This window comes from Mizuhopecten yessoensis, unplaced genomic scaffold (genome assembly GCF_002113885.1).
Source record: "Mizuhopecten yessoensis strain PY_sf001 unplaced genomic scaffold, ASM211388v2 scaffold5965, whole genome shotgun sequence".
Lineage (NCBI taxonomy): Eukaryota > Metazoa > Mollusca > Bivalvia > Pectinida > Pectinidae > Mizuhopecten > Mizuhopecten yessoensis.
The window spans coordinates 505,274-523,642 of NW_018406312.1; the positions used below are offsets into that span (position 1 = coordinate 505,274).

The 18,369-nt window shown below is 38.1% G+C and overlaps 1 protein-coding gene across 7 annotated transcripts in view; it reads left to right on the forward strand.

Moving 5' to 3' along the window:
- The window catches only part of LOC110451344 (prostaglandin G/H synthase 2-like), a 46,230-nt gene extending 27,861 nt beyond the window's left edge, over window positions 1-18,369 (forward strand). For all 7 annotated transcript variants that reach the window (XM_021499311.1, XM_021499310.1, XM_021499307.1 and 4 more), the window contains 10 exons: window positions 3,176-3,295; window positions 9,613-9,729; window positions 10,712-10,855; window positions 11,133-11,276; window positions 13,024-13,202; window positions 13,827-13,910; window positions 15,475-15,721; window positions 16,228-16,514; window positions 16,733-16,877; window positions 17,608-18,369. In XM_021499311.1, the coding sequence (XP_021354986.1) occupies window positions 3,226-3,295; window positions 9,613-9,729; window positions 10,712-10,855; window positions 11,133-11,276; window positions 13,024-13,202; window positions 13,827-13,910; window positions 15,475-15,721; window positions 16,228-16,514; window positions 16,733-16,877; window positions 17,608-17,951 (1,761 nt within the window). In that variant the 5' untranslated portion in view covers window positions 3,176-3,225 and the 3' untranslated portion in view covers window positions 17,952-18,369. The remainder of the gene's footprint in view (window positions 1-3,175; window positions 3,296-9,612; window positions 9,730-10,711; window positions 10,856-11,132; window positions 11,277-13,023; window positions 13,203-13,826; window positions 13,911-15,474; window positions 15,722-16,227; window positions 16,515-16,732; window positions 16,878-17,607) is intronic.

Genomic DNA, 18,369 nt, shown 5'->3' on the forward strand with positions numbered 1-18,369 from the left:
GCCTAACCCCCATCCTCCATGTTCTTCACACTTGTTTATAGGCAGTCCGTCAGATACACTTGTCTCATTGTAAGATTGCCTGCTAATCAGTGATGTAAACTGTATCTTTCCCCATTCTACAAAATGTGTGCTTCTTCCCCTTTATTCATTGACCCTGTATCATCTTTTCTATATTTACTGTTGATATATGTTATATCCCCTTTTCTCTCAATATATATTTGTTTTCACCCTTTATGTAATTATGTGATATATGTTATATCCCCTTTTCTCTCTATATATAGTTGGTTTCTCCCTTTATGTAATTATGTGATATATGTTATATCCCCATTTCTCTCTCTATATATTTGTTTTCTCCCTTTATGTAATTATGTGATATATGTTATACCCCCTTTTCTCTCTCTATATATTTGTTTTCTCCCTTTATGTAATTTGTTACTTTCCTTAGATTATTTATTGATGTGCTATCTCTCCTTCATTAACATGAAAAATTATTTCCCCATATATCCATTATTGATACGCTATCTCCCTTTAATTCACTTTTGATTTGTTATCTCCCTTTAATTTACTATTGATTTGTTATCTCCCTTTAATTAAGTTTTAATTTGTTATGTCCTCTTTAATTCACTATTGATTTGTTATGTCCCTTTAATTCACTATTGATTTTGTTATGTCCCCTTTAATTAACTTTTAATTTGTTATGTACCCTATAATTCACTATTGATTTGTTATCTCCCTTTAATTAACTTTCAATTTGTTATGTCCCCTTTAATTCACTTTTGATTTGTTATCTCCCTTTAATTAACTTTTAATTTGTTATGTCCCCTTTAATTCACTATTGATTTGTTATCTCCCTTTAATTAACTTTTTTTAAATTTGTTATGTCCCCTTTAATTCACTATTGATTTGTTATCTCCCATTAATTAACTTTTAATTTGTTATGTCCCCTTTAATTCACTATTGATTTTGTTATGTCCCCTTTAATTCACTATTGATTTGTTATCTCCCTTTAATTCACTTTTGATTTGTTATCTTCCCTTTGTTCACTTTTTGATGCTATCTCCCATTTATTTACTGGTGATTTGTTATCTCCCCTTGTTTTCATTATTGATATAATATCTACTGATATGTGTTTTGGGGTCATAACTGATTTTATTATATAACACAGGCTATTTCCATGCAATATTGCCGTTCAATATAAACAATATAGCACACGGACAATAAACATGCAAATGAGTCTTGTCATTGTCGGAAACAGGTCATATTCCTACGCACTACAACTTCTACGTTTGTAAAGAAAATGGCTGACCGAGTTACTGTTTGCATTCATAGCAGAGGCAGGGGCACTGGGAGATTAAAATTAACCAACAAGTTAAATAAATTCAATATTATATAAACTCGAGTGTTAGCTTCACACAAATTCAACACCTGCATGTTCAAATTCCACTTGCACTTTTCCGACATATGCACAATCAATGGCGAACACGTGTAACCAGTCAACTTTATCAGTGTTCCAGTTTCATGGCGGATTCCACAGTATATTTTCTGAGTCAGTGACAGGCGAAAACACCGAGGTTCACATTCACCAACAACCCTCTCCAAAGAAATGCGCTTGTGTTATAGAGATTGACAATCACTCCAGTCTCTGTAAACTTTTAAAAAGTGCAGACTGTGATGTGTATTGTGATGACCTTTACCTTGACAGTGCACACGCCGTTGTGCCAAATATGTGACGTCACTGCTATTTTCGTAAATGCCAATTCGTTGAATGGTTTTCGTATAAAAAATGATTATTACTTATCAATATTAATTATATTAATTGATAATTATTCATACATTGGTTAATGAAGAAAACCTAAATTATTGTTTGTTCATTGAAAATGTTCTCGGGAAGAACTTTCTGAAATTATTTTTTGTGGCGCAGCGAGCTCCAAACAAAATGTATGTAATGCGTACTTTCGTCAGCCATGGTACAATTTATATAGAGGAGACGTGTCAAGAAAAAGAGTGTTTCTCAAATTATGTAATAAATAGAATCTAACACTCGTGTTAATGTAATATTGAATTTATTAAACTCGTTTATTAATTTCATATGAAATTAATAAACTTGTTAAACTCGTTTATTAATTTCATATGAAATTAATAAACTTATTCAATAAATTCAATATTACATGAACACTCGTGTCAGATCCTCTATGTATTACGTCTGTAACCCTGTATGATCTTTATGTGTTGATTGGCTGTTACCAATTACTGTAGAATCATTTATTTTTGTGGGGTAAAAATTTCGTGGTTTTCATATAATAACCTGTTTCAAGGACATTATATCTTTCTATATATATCATACCAAATTTCTGTTTTCAGAGTGATTTAATTTCGTGGATTTTTGTTAAATCATGAAATAAACGAAATTGAATGTCCCACGAAAATTTATGATTTTACAGTATACTCCTTAAGGTCTATATGAACTTTTTATGCCGATGAGCCATTACCCCTGGTATTATTAATAGGCTTTTAGTTTTATAGCAATCACTCCTACAGGACATAATTTCAATTAGAATTTATAATGCGGTTTTCCATACTCATTCTGTAAAAGGGTGCTACGCCCTCTGAGATCTTGAGTAATTTGATTGAATTCCAATTGTGTATCATCATGGTTAAAGTACATCAAATAAATTGTTAAAAAAGGCTGAAGTTACTTGAAAGTTTGTGAATTTCATGACAATAGATTCATTTGAGAGTTCAAGCTCCAGTGTTGATTTAATAGATAACCTTGATTTTTCTCTAAGCGTTCCATATACACACTCCCTGCACTGCTCTACTCCCACATGTCACAGGCATTTTAATGATTCATGGAACAAATAACAAAAGTATGTGATAATACTGTGGTAATGTAGACCCACACTGAACACAGGTGATAATGGGTATGATTCCAAGTGTTTCATAATCAAACACTGGGCTGTTATTACGGCACATCTAGCAGGGATCCTTGAGGTAGAACACGCTTTACTGAAGGTTACACCCTTTACTTAGTCTGTGACGAGTTAACAAATTAGTGTGCCTCCATGTGAACTTTTTGCTTTGTAGAAACATTTACCTTTTGTCTCAAAAAAATTCTGTACAACAGAAGATGTGGATTCATCTTTTACTAATTTTTATGATATTTTATATTTTACAGGTTTTGAGATTCAGTGACAATACAAGTGATTTAGACCAGTACAAGGCACCATGCAGGATCTTCAGCAGGGATGCAGGCTGTTGGTGGTTCTAGTGGTGGTCACAGGGATGGTGTCTGCTAGTAAGCCTTCAAATCAACCTTATATATTCATTTTACCTCAGAATTGTCCATATCTTACTCAGAGATGTCCATATCTTACTCAGTTTTGTCCATATCTTATTCAGATATGTCCATATTTTACTCAGATTTGTACATATCTTATTCAGATTTGTCCATATCTTACTCAGAGATGTCCATATCTTACTCAGATTTGTCCATATCTTATTCAGAATTGTCCATATCTTACTCAGAATTGTCCATATCTTATATCTTACTCAGAATTGTTCGTGTCTTACTCAGATTTGTCCGTATCTTACTCATAGTAAATGAAAAAACACATATACAATTTTATTGCTTAAATCTTAATGTAAGAACATTTTTGTCAAATTCTGATGATTTGTAGCTCAAGTAATTTCAGACAGTTGAGAAAATAAAAAGATACACACATATGTAGAAAATAAATATACCCTGTATCTATGAATTGAAACTGTTTCACCAACAATCCTCACATAACGGCAACAAGCCTGACCTCTCTGCAGTCAAAATTTGAAGTCAATGACTTTTCATTTAATAATCCATTTTTTGAAGAAGATTTACGAAAAGTTTCAGGAAAATGACCCATATACTAAATTTCTGTTAGTGCTGACCAGGGAGGCCCTATGTGTAGTGAATCCTCCCATTTAAGACTATACCCTGTGTTATAGTGAATCCTCCCATTTAAGACAGTCCCCTATGTGTAGTGAATCCTCCCATTTAAGACTGTAACCTGTGTTATAGTGAATCCTCCCATTTAAGACAGTCCCCTGTGTTATAGTGAATCCTCCCATTGAAGACTGTACCCTGTGTTATAGAGAATCCTTCCATTTAAAACAGTCCCCTATGTGTAGTGAATCCTCCCATTTAAGACAGTCCCCTGTGTTGTAGTGAATCCTCCCATTTAAGACTGTACCCTGTGTTATAGTGAATCCTCCCATTTAAGACAGTCCCCTATGTGTAGCGAATCCTCCCATTTAAGACTGTAACCTGTGTTATAATGAATCCTTCCATTTAAGGCAGTCCCCTGTGTTGTAGTGAATCCTCCCATTTAAGACTGTACCCTGTGTTATAGTGAATCCTCCCATTTAAGACTGTAACCTGTGTTATAATGAATCCTTCCATTAAGACAGTCCCCAATGTTATAGTGAATCCTCCCATTGAAGACTGTACCCTGTGTTATAGTGAATCCTCCCATTTAAGACAGTCCCCTGTGTTATAGCGAATCCTCCCATTGAAGACTGTATCCTGTGTTATAGTGAATCCTCCCATTTAAGACAGTCCCCTGTGTTATAGTGAATCCTCCCATTTAAGGCAGTCCCCTGTGTTGTAGTGAATCCTCCCATTTAAGACAGATTTAAGACAGTCCCCTGTGTTATAGCGAATCCTCCCCCCATTTAAGACAGTCCCCTGTGTTATAGTGAATCCTCCCATTTATGACAGTCCCCTGTTTATAGTGAATCCTCCCATTTAAGACAGTCTCCTGTATTAAAGTGAATCCTGTTATTTAAGACTGTACCCTGTGTTAACGTGAATCCTCCCATTAAGACAGTCCCCTATGTTATAGTGAATCCTCCCATTTAAGACAGTCCCCTGTGTTATAGTGAATCCTCCCATTTAAGACAGTCCCCTGTGTTATAGTGAATCCTCCCATTTAAGACAGTCCCCTGTGTTATAGTGAATCCTCCCATTTAAGACAGTCCCCTGTGTTATAGTGAATCCTCCCATTTAAGACAGTCCCCTGTGTTATAGTGAATCCTCCCATTTAAGACAGTCCCCTGTGTTATAGTGAATCCTCCCATTTAAGACAGTCCCCTGTGTTATAGTGAATCCTCCCATTTAAGACAGTCCCCTGTGTTATAGTGAATCCTCCCATTTAAGACAGTCCCCTGTGTTATAGTGAATCCTCCCATTTAAGACAGTCCCCTGTGTTATAGTGAATCCTCCCATTTAAGACAGTCCCCTGTGTTATAGTGAATCCTCCCATTTAAGACAGTCCCCTGTGTTATAGTGAATCCTCCCATTTAAGACAGTCCCCTGTGTTATAGTGAATCCTCCCATTTAAGACAGTCCCCTGTGTTATAGTGAATCCTCCCATTTAAGACAGTCCCCTGTGTTATAGTGAATCCTCCCATTTAAGACAGTCCCCTGTGTTATAGTGAATCCTCCCATTTAAGACAGTCCCCTGTGTTATAGTGAATCCTCCCATTTAAGACAGTCCCCTGTGTTATAGTGAATCCTCCCATTTAAGACAGTCCCCTGTGTTATAGTGAATCCTCCCATTTAAGACAGTCCCCTGTGTTATAGTGAATCCTCCCATTTAAGACAGTCCCCTGTGTTATAGTGAATCCTCCCATTTAAGACAGTCCCCTGTGTTATAGTGAATCCTCCCATTTAAGACAGTCCCCTGTGTTATAGTGAATCCTCCCATTTAAGACAGTCCCCTGTGTTATAGTGAATCCTCCCATTTAAGACAGTCCCCTGTGTTATAGTGAATCCTCCCATTTAAGACAGTCCCCTGTGTTATAGTGAATCCTCCCATTTAAGACAGTCCCCTGTGTTATAGTGAATCCTCCCATTTAAGACAGTCCCCTGTGTTATAGTGAATCCTCCCATTTAAGACAGTCCCCTGTGTTATAGTGAATCCTCCCATTTAAGACAGTCCCCTGTGTTATAGTGAATCCTCCCATTTAAGACAGTCCCCTGTGTTATAGTGAATCCTCCCATTTAAGACAGTCCCCTGTGTTATAGTGAATCCTCCCATTTAAGACAGTCCCCTGTGTTATAGTGAATCCTCCCATTTAAGACAGTCCCCTGTGTTATAGTGAATCCTCCCATTTAAGACAGTCCCCTGTGTTATAGTGAATCCTCCCATTTAAGACAGTCCCCTGTGTTATAGTGAATCCTCCCATTTAAGACAGTCCCCTGTGTTATAGTGAATCCTCCCATTTAAGACAGTCCCCTGTGTTATAGTGAATCCTCCCATTTAAGACAGTCCCCTGTGTTATAGTGAATCCTCCCATTTAAGACAGTCCCCTGTGTTATAGTGAATCCTCCCATTTAAGACAGTCCCCTGTGTTATAGTGAATCCTCCCATTTAAGACAGTCCCCTGTGTTATAGTGAATCCTCCCATTTAAGACAGTCCCCTGTGTTATAGTGAATCCTCCCATTTAAGACAGTCCCCTGTGTTATAGTGAATCCTCCCATTTAAGACAGTCCCCTGTGTTATAGTGAATCCTCCCATTTAAGACAGTCCCCTGTGTTATAGTGAATCCTCCCATTTAAGACAGTCCCCTGTGTTATAGTGAATCCTCCCATTTAAGACAGTCCCCTGTGTTATAGTGAATCCTCCCATTTAAGACAGTCCCCTGTGTTATAGTGAATCCTCCCATTTAAGACAGTCCCCTGTGTTATAGTGAATCCTCCCATTTAAGACAGTCCCCTGTGTTATAGTGAATCCTCCCATTTAAGACAGTCCCCTGTGTTATAGTGAATCCTCCCATTTAAGACAGTCCCCTGTGTTATAGTGAATCCTCCCATTTAAGACAGTCCCCTGTGTTATAGTGAATCCTCCCATTTAAGACAGTCCCCTGTGTTATAGTGAATCCTCCCATTTAAGACAGTCCCCTGTGTTATAGTGAATCCTCCCATTTAAGACAGTCCCCTGTGTTATAGTGAATCCTCCCATTTAAGACAGTCCCCTGTGTTATAGTGAATCCTCCCATTTAAGACAGTCCCCTGTGTTATAGTGAATCCTCCCATTTAAGACAGTCCCCTGTGTTATAGTGAATCCTCCCATTTAAGACAGTCCCCTGTGTTATAGTGAATCCTCCCATTTAAGACAGTCCCCTGTGTTATAGTGAATCCTCCCATTTAAGACAGTCCCCTGTGTTATAGTGAATCCTCCCATTTAAGACAGTCCCCTGTGTTATAGTGAATCCTCCCATTTAAGACAGTCCCCTGTGTTATAGTGAATCCTCCCATTTAAGACAGTCCCCTGTGTTATAGTGAATCCTCCCATTTAAGACAGTCCCCTGTGTTATAGTGAATCCTCCCATTTAAGACAGTCCCCTGTGTTATAGTGAATCCTCCCATTTAAGACAGTCCCCTGTGTTATAGTGAATCCTCCCATTTAAGACAGTCCCCTGTGTTATAGTGAATCCTCCCATTTAAGACAGTCCCCTGTGTTATAGTGAATCCTCCCATTTAAGACAGTCCCCTGTGTTATAGTGAATCCTCCCATTTAAGACAGTCCCCTGTGTTATAGTGAATCCTCCCATTTAAGACAGTCCCCTGTGTTATAGTGAATCCTCCCATTTAAGACAGTCCCCTGTGTTATAGTGAATCCTCCCATTTAAGACAGTCCCCTGTGTTATAGTGAATCCTCCCATTTAAGACAGTCCCCTGTGTTATAGTGAATCCTCCCATTTAAGACAGTCCCCTGTGTTATAGTGAATCCTCCCATTTAAGACAGTCCCCTGTGTTATAGTGAATCCTCCCATTTAAGACAGTCCCCTGTGTTATAGTGAATCCTCCCATTTAAGACAGTCCCCTGTGTTATAGTGAATCCTCCCATTTAAGACAGTCCCCTGTGTTATAGTGAATCCTCCCATTTAAGACAGTCCCCTGTGTTATAGTGAATCCTCCCATTTAAGACAGTCCCCTGTGTTATAGTGAATCCTCCCATTTAAGACAGTCCCCTGTGTTATAGTGAATCCTCCCATTTAAGACAGTCCCCTGTGTTATAGTGAATCCTCCCATTTAAGACAGTCCCCTGTGTTATAGTGAATCCTCCCATTTAAGACAGTCCCCTGTGTTATAGTGAATCCTCCCATTTAAGACAGTCCCCTGTGTTATAGTGAATCCTCCCATTTAAGACAGTCCCCTGTGTTATAGTGAATCCTCCCATTTAAGACAGTCCCCTGTGTTATAGTGAATCCTCCCATTTAAGACAGTCCCCTGTGTTATAGTGAATCCTCCCATTTAAGACAGTCCCCTGTGTTATAGTGAATCCTCCCATTTAAGACAGTCCCCTGTGTTATAGTGAATCCTCCCATTTAAGACAGTCCCCTGTGTTATAGTGAATCCTCCCATTTAAGACAGTCCCCTGTGTTATAGTGAATCCTCCCATTTAAGACAGTCCCCTGTGTTATAGTGAATCCTCCCATTTAAGACAGTCCCCTGTGTTATAGTGAATCCTCCCATTTAAGACAGTCCCCTGTGTTATAGTGAATCCTCCCATTTAAGACAGTCCCCTGTGTTATAGTGAATCCTCCTCCCATTTAAGACAGTCCCCTGTGTTATAGTGAATCCTCCTCCCATTTAAGACAGTCCCCTGTGTTGTAGTGAATCCTCCTCCCATTTAAGACAGTACCCTGTGTTAACATGAATCCTCCCATTTAAAACAGTCCCTATGTTATAGTGATTCCTCCCATTTAAGACAGTTCCCTGTGTTGTAGTGAATCCTCCAAGTTAAGACAGTCCCCTGTGTTGTAGTGAATCCTCCCATTTAAGACAGTCCCCTGTGTTGTAGTGAATCCTCCAAGTTAAGAAAGTCCCCTGTGTTGTAGTGAATCCTTCAAGTTAAGACAGTCCCCTGTTTTGTAGTTAATCCTCCCATTTAAGACAGTCCCCTGTGTAATAATGAATCCTCCCATTTAAGACAGTCCCCTGTTTTAAAGTTAATCCTACCATTTAAGACAGTCCCCTGTGTTATAGTGAATCCTCCCATTAAGACAGTCCCCTGTGTCATAGTGAATCCTCCCATTTAGACAGTCCTCTATGTGATAGTGAATCCTCCCATTTAAGACAGTCCCCTGTGCTATAGTGAATCCTCCCATTAAGACAGTCCCCTATGTGTAGTGAATCCTCCCATTTAAGACAGTCCCCTGTGTTATAGTGAATCCTCCCATTTAAGACAGTCCCCTGTTTATAGTGAATCCTCCCATTTAAGACAGTCCCCTGTATTAAAGTGAATCCTGTTATTTAAGACTGTACCCTGTGTTAACGTGAATCCTCCCATTAAGACAGTCCCCAATGTTATAGTGAATCCTCCCATTTAAGACAGTCCCCTGTGTTATAGTGAATCCTCCCATTTAAGACAGTCCCCTATGTGTAGTGAATCCTCCCATTTAAGACAGTCCCCTGTATTAAAGTGAATCCTCCCATTTAAGACAGTCCCCTATGTTATAGTGAATCCTCCCATTTAAGACAGTCCCCTATGTTATAGTGAATCCTCCCATTTAAGACTGTACCCTGTGTTATAGTGAATGCCTGGTATAAAAATGTCCCCTCTGTGTTACAGACACTAGCTGTTGTTCCTATCCCTGTGAGAATGGAGGGGTATGTATGACCACAGGCATGGAGGGCTTCCAGTGTGACTGTACCAGTACAGACTTCTACGGAACTCTGTGTGAAACCCGTAAGTACAAAGTACAGGTAGTCGTTGTAAGTACAGGTAGCTGTCGTAAGTACAGGTAGTTGTCATAAGTACAGGAAGTTGTCGTAAGTACAGGTAGCTGTCGTAAGAACAGGTAGCTGTCGTAAGTACAGGTAGTTGTCATAAGTACAGGTAGCTGTTGTAAGTACAGGTAGCTGTCGTAAGTACAGGTAGCTGTTGTAAGTACAGGTAGTTGTCGTAAGTGCAGGTAGTTGTCGTAAGTACAGGTAGTTGTCATAAGTACAGGTAGTTGTCGTAAGTACAGGTAGTTGTCATAAGTACAGGTAGTTGTCGTAAGTACAGGTAGTTGTCGTAAGTACAGGTAGTTGTCATAAGTACAGGTAGTTGTCGTAAGTACAGGTAGTTGTCATAAGTACAGGTAGTCGTCGTGTAAGGGATCATTTGCTAGATGAAAGAGCTGGTTGTTCTGTAAAGGAGCTAGTTGTTTCGTAAGGGAGTGAGTAATTATGTAAAGGAGCTAGTTTTTACGTAAGGGAGTGAGTAATTATGTAAAGGAGCTAGTTGTTACGTAAGGGAGTGAGTAATTATGTAAAGGAGCTGGTTGTTACGTAAGGGAGTGAGTAATTATGTAAAGGAGCTAGTTGTTACGTAAGGGAGTGAGTAATTCTGTTAAGGAGCTGGTTGTTATGTAAGGGAGTGAGTAATTATGTAAAGAAGCTGGTTGTTACATAAGGGAATGAGTAATTATGCAAAGGAACTGGTTGTTATGTAAGGGAGTGAGTAATTATGTAAAGGAACTGGTTTTTATGTAAGGGAGTGAGTAATTATATAAAGGAGCTGGTTGTTATGCAAGGGAGTGAGTAATTATGTAAAGGAGCTGGTTGTTTTATAAGGAAGTGAGTAATTATGTAAAGGAGCTGTTTGTTTTATAAGGGGGCTATTGGTTAAATTGAAGATCTGATTCTGGAAAAATTGATTTGTAGAACTTGCATTTTTTTGTTAGCAACCTTTCTGAAGCGCGTCAAGTTATGGCTGAAGCCGAGCCCGGACACCACCCATTATTTGTTAACTCACTACAACTGGTTATGGGACACAGTCAACAGCGTGAATTTCCTACGTAATGCTGTCATGAAGAAGGTCTACACATGTGAGTATAAACCTTACTATCACTGGAATGTACACAGAAGCCACCTACTAGTGGATTTCTATGGTATGTGTAGGATTCGTAAGTGTTAAAGTCAGATTTTTTTTTATATTTTTTTAATTGTAAAGTGCAACATTCAATCACCCATAGCTAAGTGGTTAGTATCCCTTTCCATCTTCTAATAGCAAAGCTGGAGATCATACACTATACTTCCATTAAAACAATACATGTATGAATTATTTTGTCGGACACTTGGATATAAACCGTTTTGTATTTACAGTGAGGTCGGACATGATAGATAGCCCTGTCACCTACACCTCAGAACACTCCTACATCACACTGGATGCCAACTTCAATACGACATACTATGCGCGCACACTGCCACCCGTGCCCTACAACTGTCCCACACCCATGGGTGTTTGGGGTGAGTATAAACCTGAAGTCTGCAAGCTCCACCAGTTATTAGTTCACCTGGTACAAAGTGCCTGTGAGTTTATGCCATGGTTTTGTGAACTATAAATTTAAAGTTCATGTTATTTGGCGTAAAGCTTGCTGGGGTGAAGGGCTTGACTCATATTCAAGGCCACAAATGTCAAAGGTGTTAAAAGCTTCAAACCACTCTTTGTCAAGATTCATAATGCTTAGAGTCATGAAATTTGGCATGTCAACTGTCAACTTTGATAAGATTAAAATGTAACACTTCACCTATATTCAAGGTCGAAAGATGTTAATTATGTTAAAATCTTCAAATGCTGTTAATAAAACATTATTCCTAGAGTGATGTCAATTTTCCTTCATTGTACACAATTATTTTTTAAACATTACATCCTTAACTCACAGGTCAATATTATAATATGAAATGTAGCATATACCCTTAACTCTGACATATAGCATAGGTGTAACGTGTGAGATAGCATATATACCCTTAACTCTGACATAGGTGTAATATGTGAGATAGCATACCCCCTTAACTCTGACATTAATCATAAGTGTAACGTGTGAGATAGCATAAACCCTTAACTCTGACATAAATTATAGGTGTTATATGTGAGATAGTATATATACCCTTAACTCTGACATAGGTGTAATGTGTAAGATAGCATATGCAGTTGTGGGATCGCACAACGTTACACGATGTGCGCACGATAAAAAATTGGACGATCATTGCTTGCGCACATTTGTGCGGACGATCGACGAACGTTGTGCGATAACAATCATGGTTGGTGTAAATTGAGGAATGGCATAACTATATATATGGTTTGCTGTTTAGACATATAAACTTGATTTTTTTAGTATGTTTCCTTCCCTATTCTAGCTTCATCTACAAGCTTATCTTTCTGTCTTTACTTTAAAAATGGCGTTTTCAGTGTTTTTTAACCAACCTTACAAAACAGCCTCGGCAACACAGGTAAACATAGCCACTTTGTACCTGGACAGTAGTTTTCCCCCGCCGGGGCACTTAGGTAACCCGCCAATGTGTGAAAACCAGATGAAGGGGAGCTTTAGATTAAAACGAATGCAAATAACAAATACTAAACATCCAATTGTGTTTTCATAACGGTATACGGTATCACATATCAGCTCTACCCGTTAGGCACAGGCCAGGTAAAACTCCGGTCACTCATCAAATTGTTATTTATCTGTTCTGTTACCTAGCTAGGAGCCAAATCCATTCTTGACAGTGTACAGTCACTATAATACTGTGTTACATGCATTGTAAAATTGTACATAATGTTAATTATTGTGATGAGAAATTACAATAATAAATACAGTGTAAATTATTGTATACTAGTACGAGCCTTCCGTATTTTTTTTATTCCGTAATATTGATCAACAAATTGTACCAAATCGCACAGTTGTGCGGAGAGGGCCGCACAACAGGGCGAACGATTGTCAAATCGCACAGTTGTGCGCACCATGTGTGGACGATGTGCGGACGGTGTGTGAACGATGTATGCACGGTGTGCGGTCACACAACTGTACCCTTAACTCTGACATAAATCAGAAGTGCATTATGTACCAGTGTAGGATTATCTTTTAGATAATTCCAGACACTTATGAAAGTAAACACATGTTTTATTTTCAATGCTCATTGTTTCTGAAGATGGCATTTGATATTTGTTTGCATTATATATTCCATTGATCTCATGCAATTGTTTTAATTATCACAGGTAAAAAGGAAATGCCTGATGTGGATAGAATAGTCAAAAAGTTCTTCGTAAGGAAGAAGTTTCTCCCGGAACCCATGGGAACAAGTGCTTTATTCAGCTTCTTTGCACAGCATTTTACACATCAGTTTTTCAAGACTGACGTTAAAAATGGTCCACAGTATCAGTGGGGAGGACATGGGGTAAGAAATATCTTAGGCCAAAAAAAAAAAAAGTGTCTGTTTAGGGTTCCCGACCGACCCTAGGTTTTTACCCCCAACCCAAAACTTTTTGATGAAAAAAAAAAGAAAAAAACCCCGCTGATTTTCGAATTTTAGAAGGTTCCTTGCATTATAAAATGGCTTCCAGCTCCGTGTTGGCGCTAAATGTCATCATATGGAGCACAATTTGCCTCCAAATGAACCTTGTTTATGTAATTCTTTGTTTTACATACAATAGTAGGGTCATAATCACATGACCAAAAACCCTAAACAGACTATATATTTTTTTTGGCCTTATGAGAATATTACATTTTTCTTTATATTTCCCTATGACCATTGAAATTTTGGTAAAGTAACCACAAGTGATTTGTAAATTGGATGATCATTTATCTTAATTAAATGTCGAAGACGTCGCCTAATTATTTTGTCACCTTAAATTTGTGTTTTTGTAGTGTATATAGGGGTATACAGAACTGATTATTTGTAGAAATGTTATTTGAATGGAAAAAACACTGTTCACTGTAAATAAATATGCCTTCATAATAATAATATACATGTAGGTATGACCATTTTATGCTTTAAGTTTTACTGTTTACTTTAAAACAGGTTGACGTCACCCATGTTTACGGCAAAGATAAAGATGCAGAGGCTAAACTGCGAACTTTTAAAGACGGAAAACTGAAAACACAGGTATAAAATTCGATAATAATATCTTATAGTTAAAAATGAAGTATTTGCTACAAAGAGGTTGGGTGAGTTGCCATGGAGGTACTATCTACCCGTAAGTTACGGTCCTGAAACCAATGCCAGGAGTGTAATTCATGACTATGTTTATAACACTGCTTTGTAGCTTCACGTTTATGACTTATACATCACTTGTATGGCTTATGTTTATGTTATTGTGTCAAACTAATTGTTCCTAGTGTAACAACTAGAAAGAGTGATATCATTTATCACACAATGTATCGTGTTATCCAGTGAGTATACCCATGTCATATCTTTTTGGCGTATTAAACCATGTAATATGACCTATCGGCCCTGTGATTGGTTGTAAGTTTTAAATTGTTTCAATTGTGACGTCAGGCCTAGGACAAGTGCATGACGTCACAGACTGACGCACTGGAGTCAAAATGGCAGATTTTTAGGTCACCTGAGCTTTAGCTCAAGTGACCTATTGCTATCCGTTTTCGTCCGTCGTCGTCCGTCGTCCGTCGTCCGTCGTCCGTTAACATTTTACATTTCAAACTTAAAGTCAAGTTCTGCTGGGCCGATTGAACTGAAAGTTGATAGGAATGATCGCCTCATGGTCCTGACAAAGTGTTGTTATTTTTCGGGTCGATCAGAAATCCAATATGGCCGCCACGGCCGCCATTTTGAAAACCTATTTCAAACTTAAAGTCAAGTTCTGCTGGACCGATTGAACTTAAAGTTTGTAGGAATGATCGACTCATGGTCCTGACAAAGTGTTGTTATTTTTCAGGTCAATCATAAATCCAATATGGCCGCCACGGCCACCATTTTGAAAACATATTTCAAACTTAAAGTCAAGTTCTGCTAGGCCGATTGAACTGAAACTTTGTAGGAATGATTGACTCATGGTCCTGACAAAGTGTTGTTATTTTTCGGGTCGATCAGAAATCCAATATGGCCACCACGGCTGCCATTTTGGTAAACTATTTCAAACTTAAAGTAAAGATCTACTTGGCCGATTGAACTGAAACTTTGTAGGAATGATCGAATCATGGTCCTGACAAAGTGTTGTTATTTTTCGGGTCAATCAGAAATACAATTTGGCTGCCATGGCCGCTATTTTGCTACTAAGTTCTAATAGGCCGATCTCACTTAAAATTGGTCTAGGAATGATCAGCTCATGGTCCTGACAAAGTTAAGTTAACATTATACTATTTTTTACTCAAATTGGTACATATTTCAACAACAAAAATAAATACTATAGACTCAGGTGACCGTTAAGGCCCATGGGCCTCTTGTTACATTTCAAGGTTGCATGAAAATTGTCGTTTTACACGAATAAATGCCACAAATCTTGATTATGTGATAAAAAAAAGATCTTACACTCGTTTTCATTTCATATGAATTTATGAAAATCGTCACAAATTTTTCAATTTAGCTCTCCAGAGGCTCGCTTAATTGAAAAATTCTTAGATTCATTTCATAAATCTCATATGTAATGGAAACTCATGTAAGATCCTATGTGAATGTTGTCAACCAGCTGATAGGAGTTTTGTGTTATTAGTTAATACAGGGGGAGGAGTACCCCCCGCTGGAGAAGGATGCCCCCGTGGATATGGTGTACCCCCCTGGTACCCCTGAGGAAAGGAGGTTTGCCATTGGTCAGAAGGTGTTTGGACTGCTGCCTGGCCTCTTTATGTATGCCACCATTTGGCTGCGGGAACATAATCGTGTGTGCGACATCCTCAAAACTGAACATCCTGACTGGGATGATGAAAGATTGTACCAGACTGGCAAACTCGTTATACTGGGTAGGTTATAAACATTAAATCACTACTTATAAGCTCCCCTGGACAAAAATGAACCATCTGAGCTGATGCCATGGTGTTTTATCCATCGTCCTTTCGTTAATTTTCCCTTTAAAGTTCCAAGAAGTCCAGATTGCCCAGTGGATTCTGACAAAGAGACTCACCGATTAAAAAAATGGAAGATTATGGCCCACCAAACACTTCTTATACTGGGTAGGTTATAATAAACACTGAAACTCTTATTATATTGGGTAGTTGATTGAAAAATGATTACAAGATGTGTATTTTATTGTTAAGGGGAGACCATTTAAATTATGACAGGTCCGACTCCTACCATTGTCCATTGTTTCAGGGACGACAATCGTGACTGATGTTTATCATAATGACTAAATTAAAACTGGGTATATTTGTATCAAATACTAGCAATGAGAAATGTTTTTTTTTATTACAAAGGGGGATTGTATCTATTGTACAGGTACATGTATAATGATTGAATTTTAATGTTTAAGGGGAGACAATCAAAATAGTGATAGAGGACTATGTGCAGCACTTGAGTCACTATAACTACCAGCTGCTGTTCAGACCAGAACTCCTGTTTGGTGAGCAGTTCCAGTACCAGAACAGAATCACAGTCGAGTTCAACCATCTTTACCACTGGCATCCACTGATGCCCAGTGAGTTCAACGTCAGTGGCACCACCTACAGCCTCCGAGAATTCGTATATCACCCAGAGGTCGTTCTCAAACATGGCATGCACGATTTTGTGGATTCTCTGTCAAGACAACGGGCTGGAGCGGTATGTTCACTTGAAGACTTTTACAAAATTCACTGTACCAAATATTTAAAGAACTTAAGAATGTATTACCAGGGTAGTCCTGTTTTAGAATATTGTTGAAATCAATGAACACAGATCATTGAATCTGTGTCATATAATAGTATACAGACATATTCATAATCTATAACTTATTTTTTTATTATAACCTTTGACTAAAGCTAAGATTTCTTGTTGTGCAGTTTGGTCCCTTTAACCATGGTCCATTGACTATCCCTGTGGTAACAGATCTGCTCAAACAGGGACGCCAGCTCAGGCTGCAGCCCTACAACCAATACAGGAAAAAGTTCAACCTGCCTGCCTTCAAAACCTTTGAGGAAATGACAGGTAATTGGGATCACCATCCAGCAAAATAGATTTTCTTTTGTAATAAAACAAAAAATTACAATACAACTTCATTATAAGGGCCCTCATTTTATCACATACCTGTTGAATCTTTTTATAGTAATACAACGTTCTGTATTGCACATGTGCGAACTGAAAAGTTCCCAGTATTTGCAAAAGAAAACAAAGTTTATAAAATCGTTGTATTGATCTCTTCCAAATACGGAAGGTATGTGATAAAAGCAAGACCACACACATGCGCACTCGTGAATATATTCATCCGCGCAATAAATGAGTGCTTTCTGATTCGTTAGAAAAACACAAGTGTGTGGTCTTGAATATTTATTTGCCACCATGCTTATGTCAAAGTCCCCTTTTCCTTTTGTTTTGGCATCAACTTTCTACTTCTTTCTTGATGTATCTCCAACCCTTTGAATATGCCAATGCTTTGCGGGAGAAATGGTGACAGAGTGATGTTTTAATGTACTATAATAACTTATTTTTGTACATTTAATTGATTTCTAACAGGATTATTAATGTTATCGTAAAGTTTTTTTTATAACTGATTGTGATAATGTACCCATTGACATAATAATAATAATAATAGTTCAAGGTTCTTATATACCGCTTTATCACAACCTAGTTTGTAGGTCGTCTCAAAGCGGTTCACAAATTATTATCCGTGGTTATATGTTCCACCTCACATTAACATAACGTATCTGCTACATAACAGGTAACAAAGAGTTAGCGAAGGCCTTGGAGGAGGAGTATGGTGACATCAACGCTGTAGAATTTTATGTGGGACTTATCATGGAAAAGAGGCGCTACCGGTCGGTATTTGGATCCTCTATAGTTGAAATGGGTGGTCCCTACTCTGTAAAGGGACTCATGGCTAACCCGATATGTAGCCCCAAATACTGGAAACCTTCTACGTTTGGAGGGGATGTAGGCTTCGATATAATCAATACAGCCTCACTTAAAAAGCTTTTCTGTAACAACATTAAGGGTGATTGTCCCCTGGTGTCGTTCGAGGTGCCGGACTATGTGGAAGGGGATGTTCTACATGACGAGCTATGATGGATGTCTACACCATGGTAGTCGTTATCCACCAGATACATCTGCATTTCAATCACGAACAGACAAGGACGAGTATTTCAGTTTTCTGTTTGATGAAAACAAGAATTAATTAAGACTTAAATAAAAGTTTACAATTTTACCAATATACTTTATAATAAACATTTAGTGAAAACGGTACTGACCTTATTTCTTCATCTTTCGAAGATGTTATTCAACAATGACTTAATACAACGAAGGCCAGCCTTGTTATGTTATGTTAACAGTAATAGAAATATGACAGAATACAATCACAATATCCTGTAAAGTGTTTGTCATGTTCTTTGTTACTGAATATAGTGTATAACTCTATGTTTTTAAATAATTACAAAAAAATAGGTTGTGCAAGTGTTTCTTCAATAAACGTTTGTTTTCAAAAACC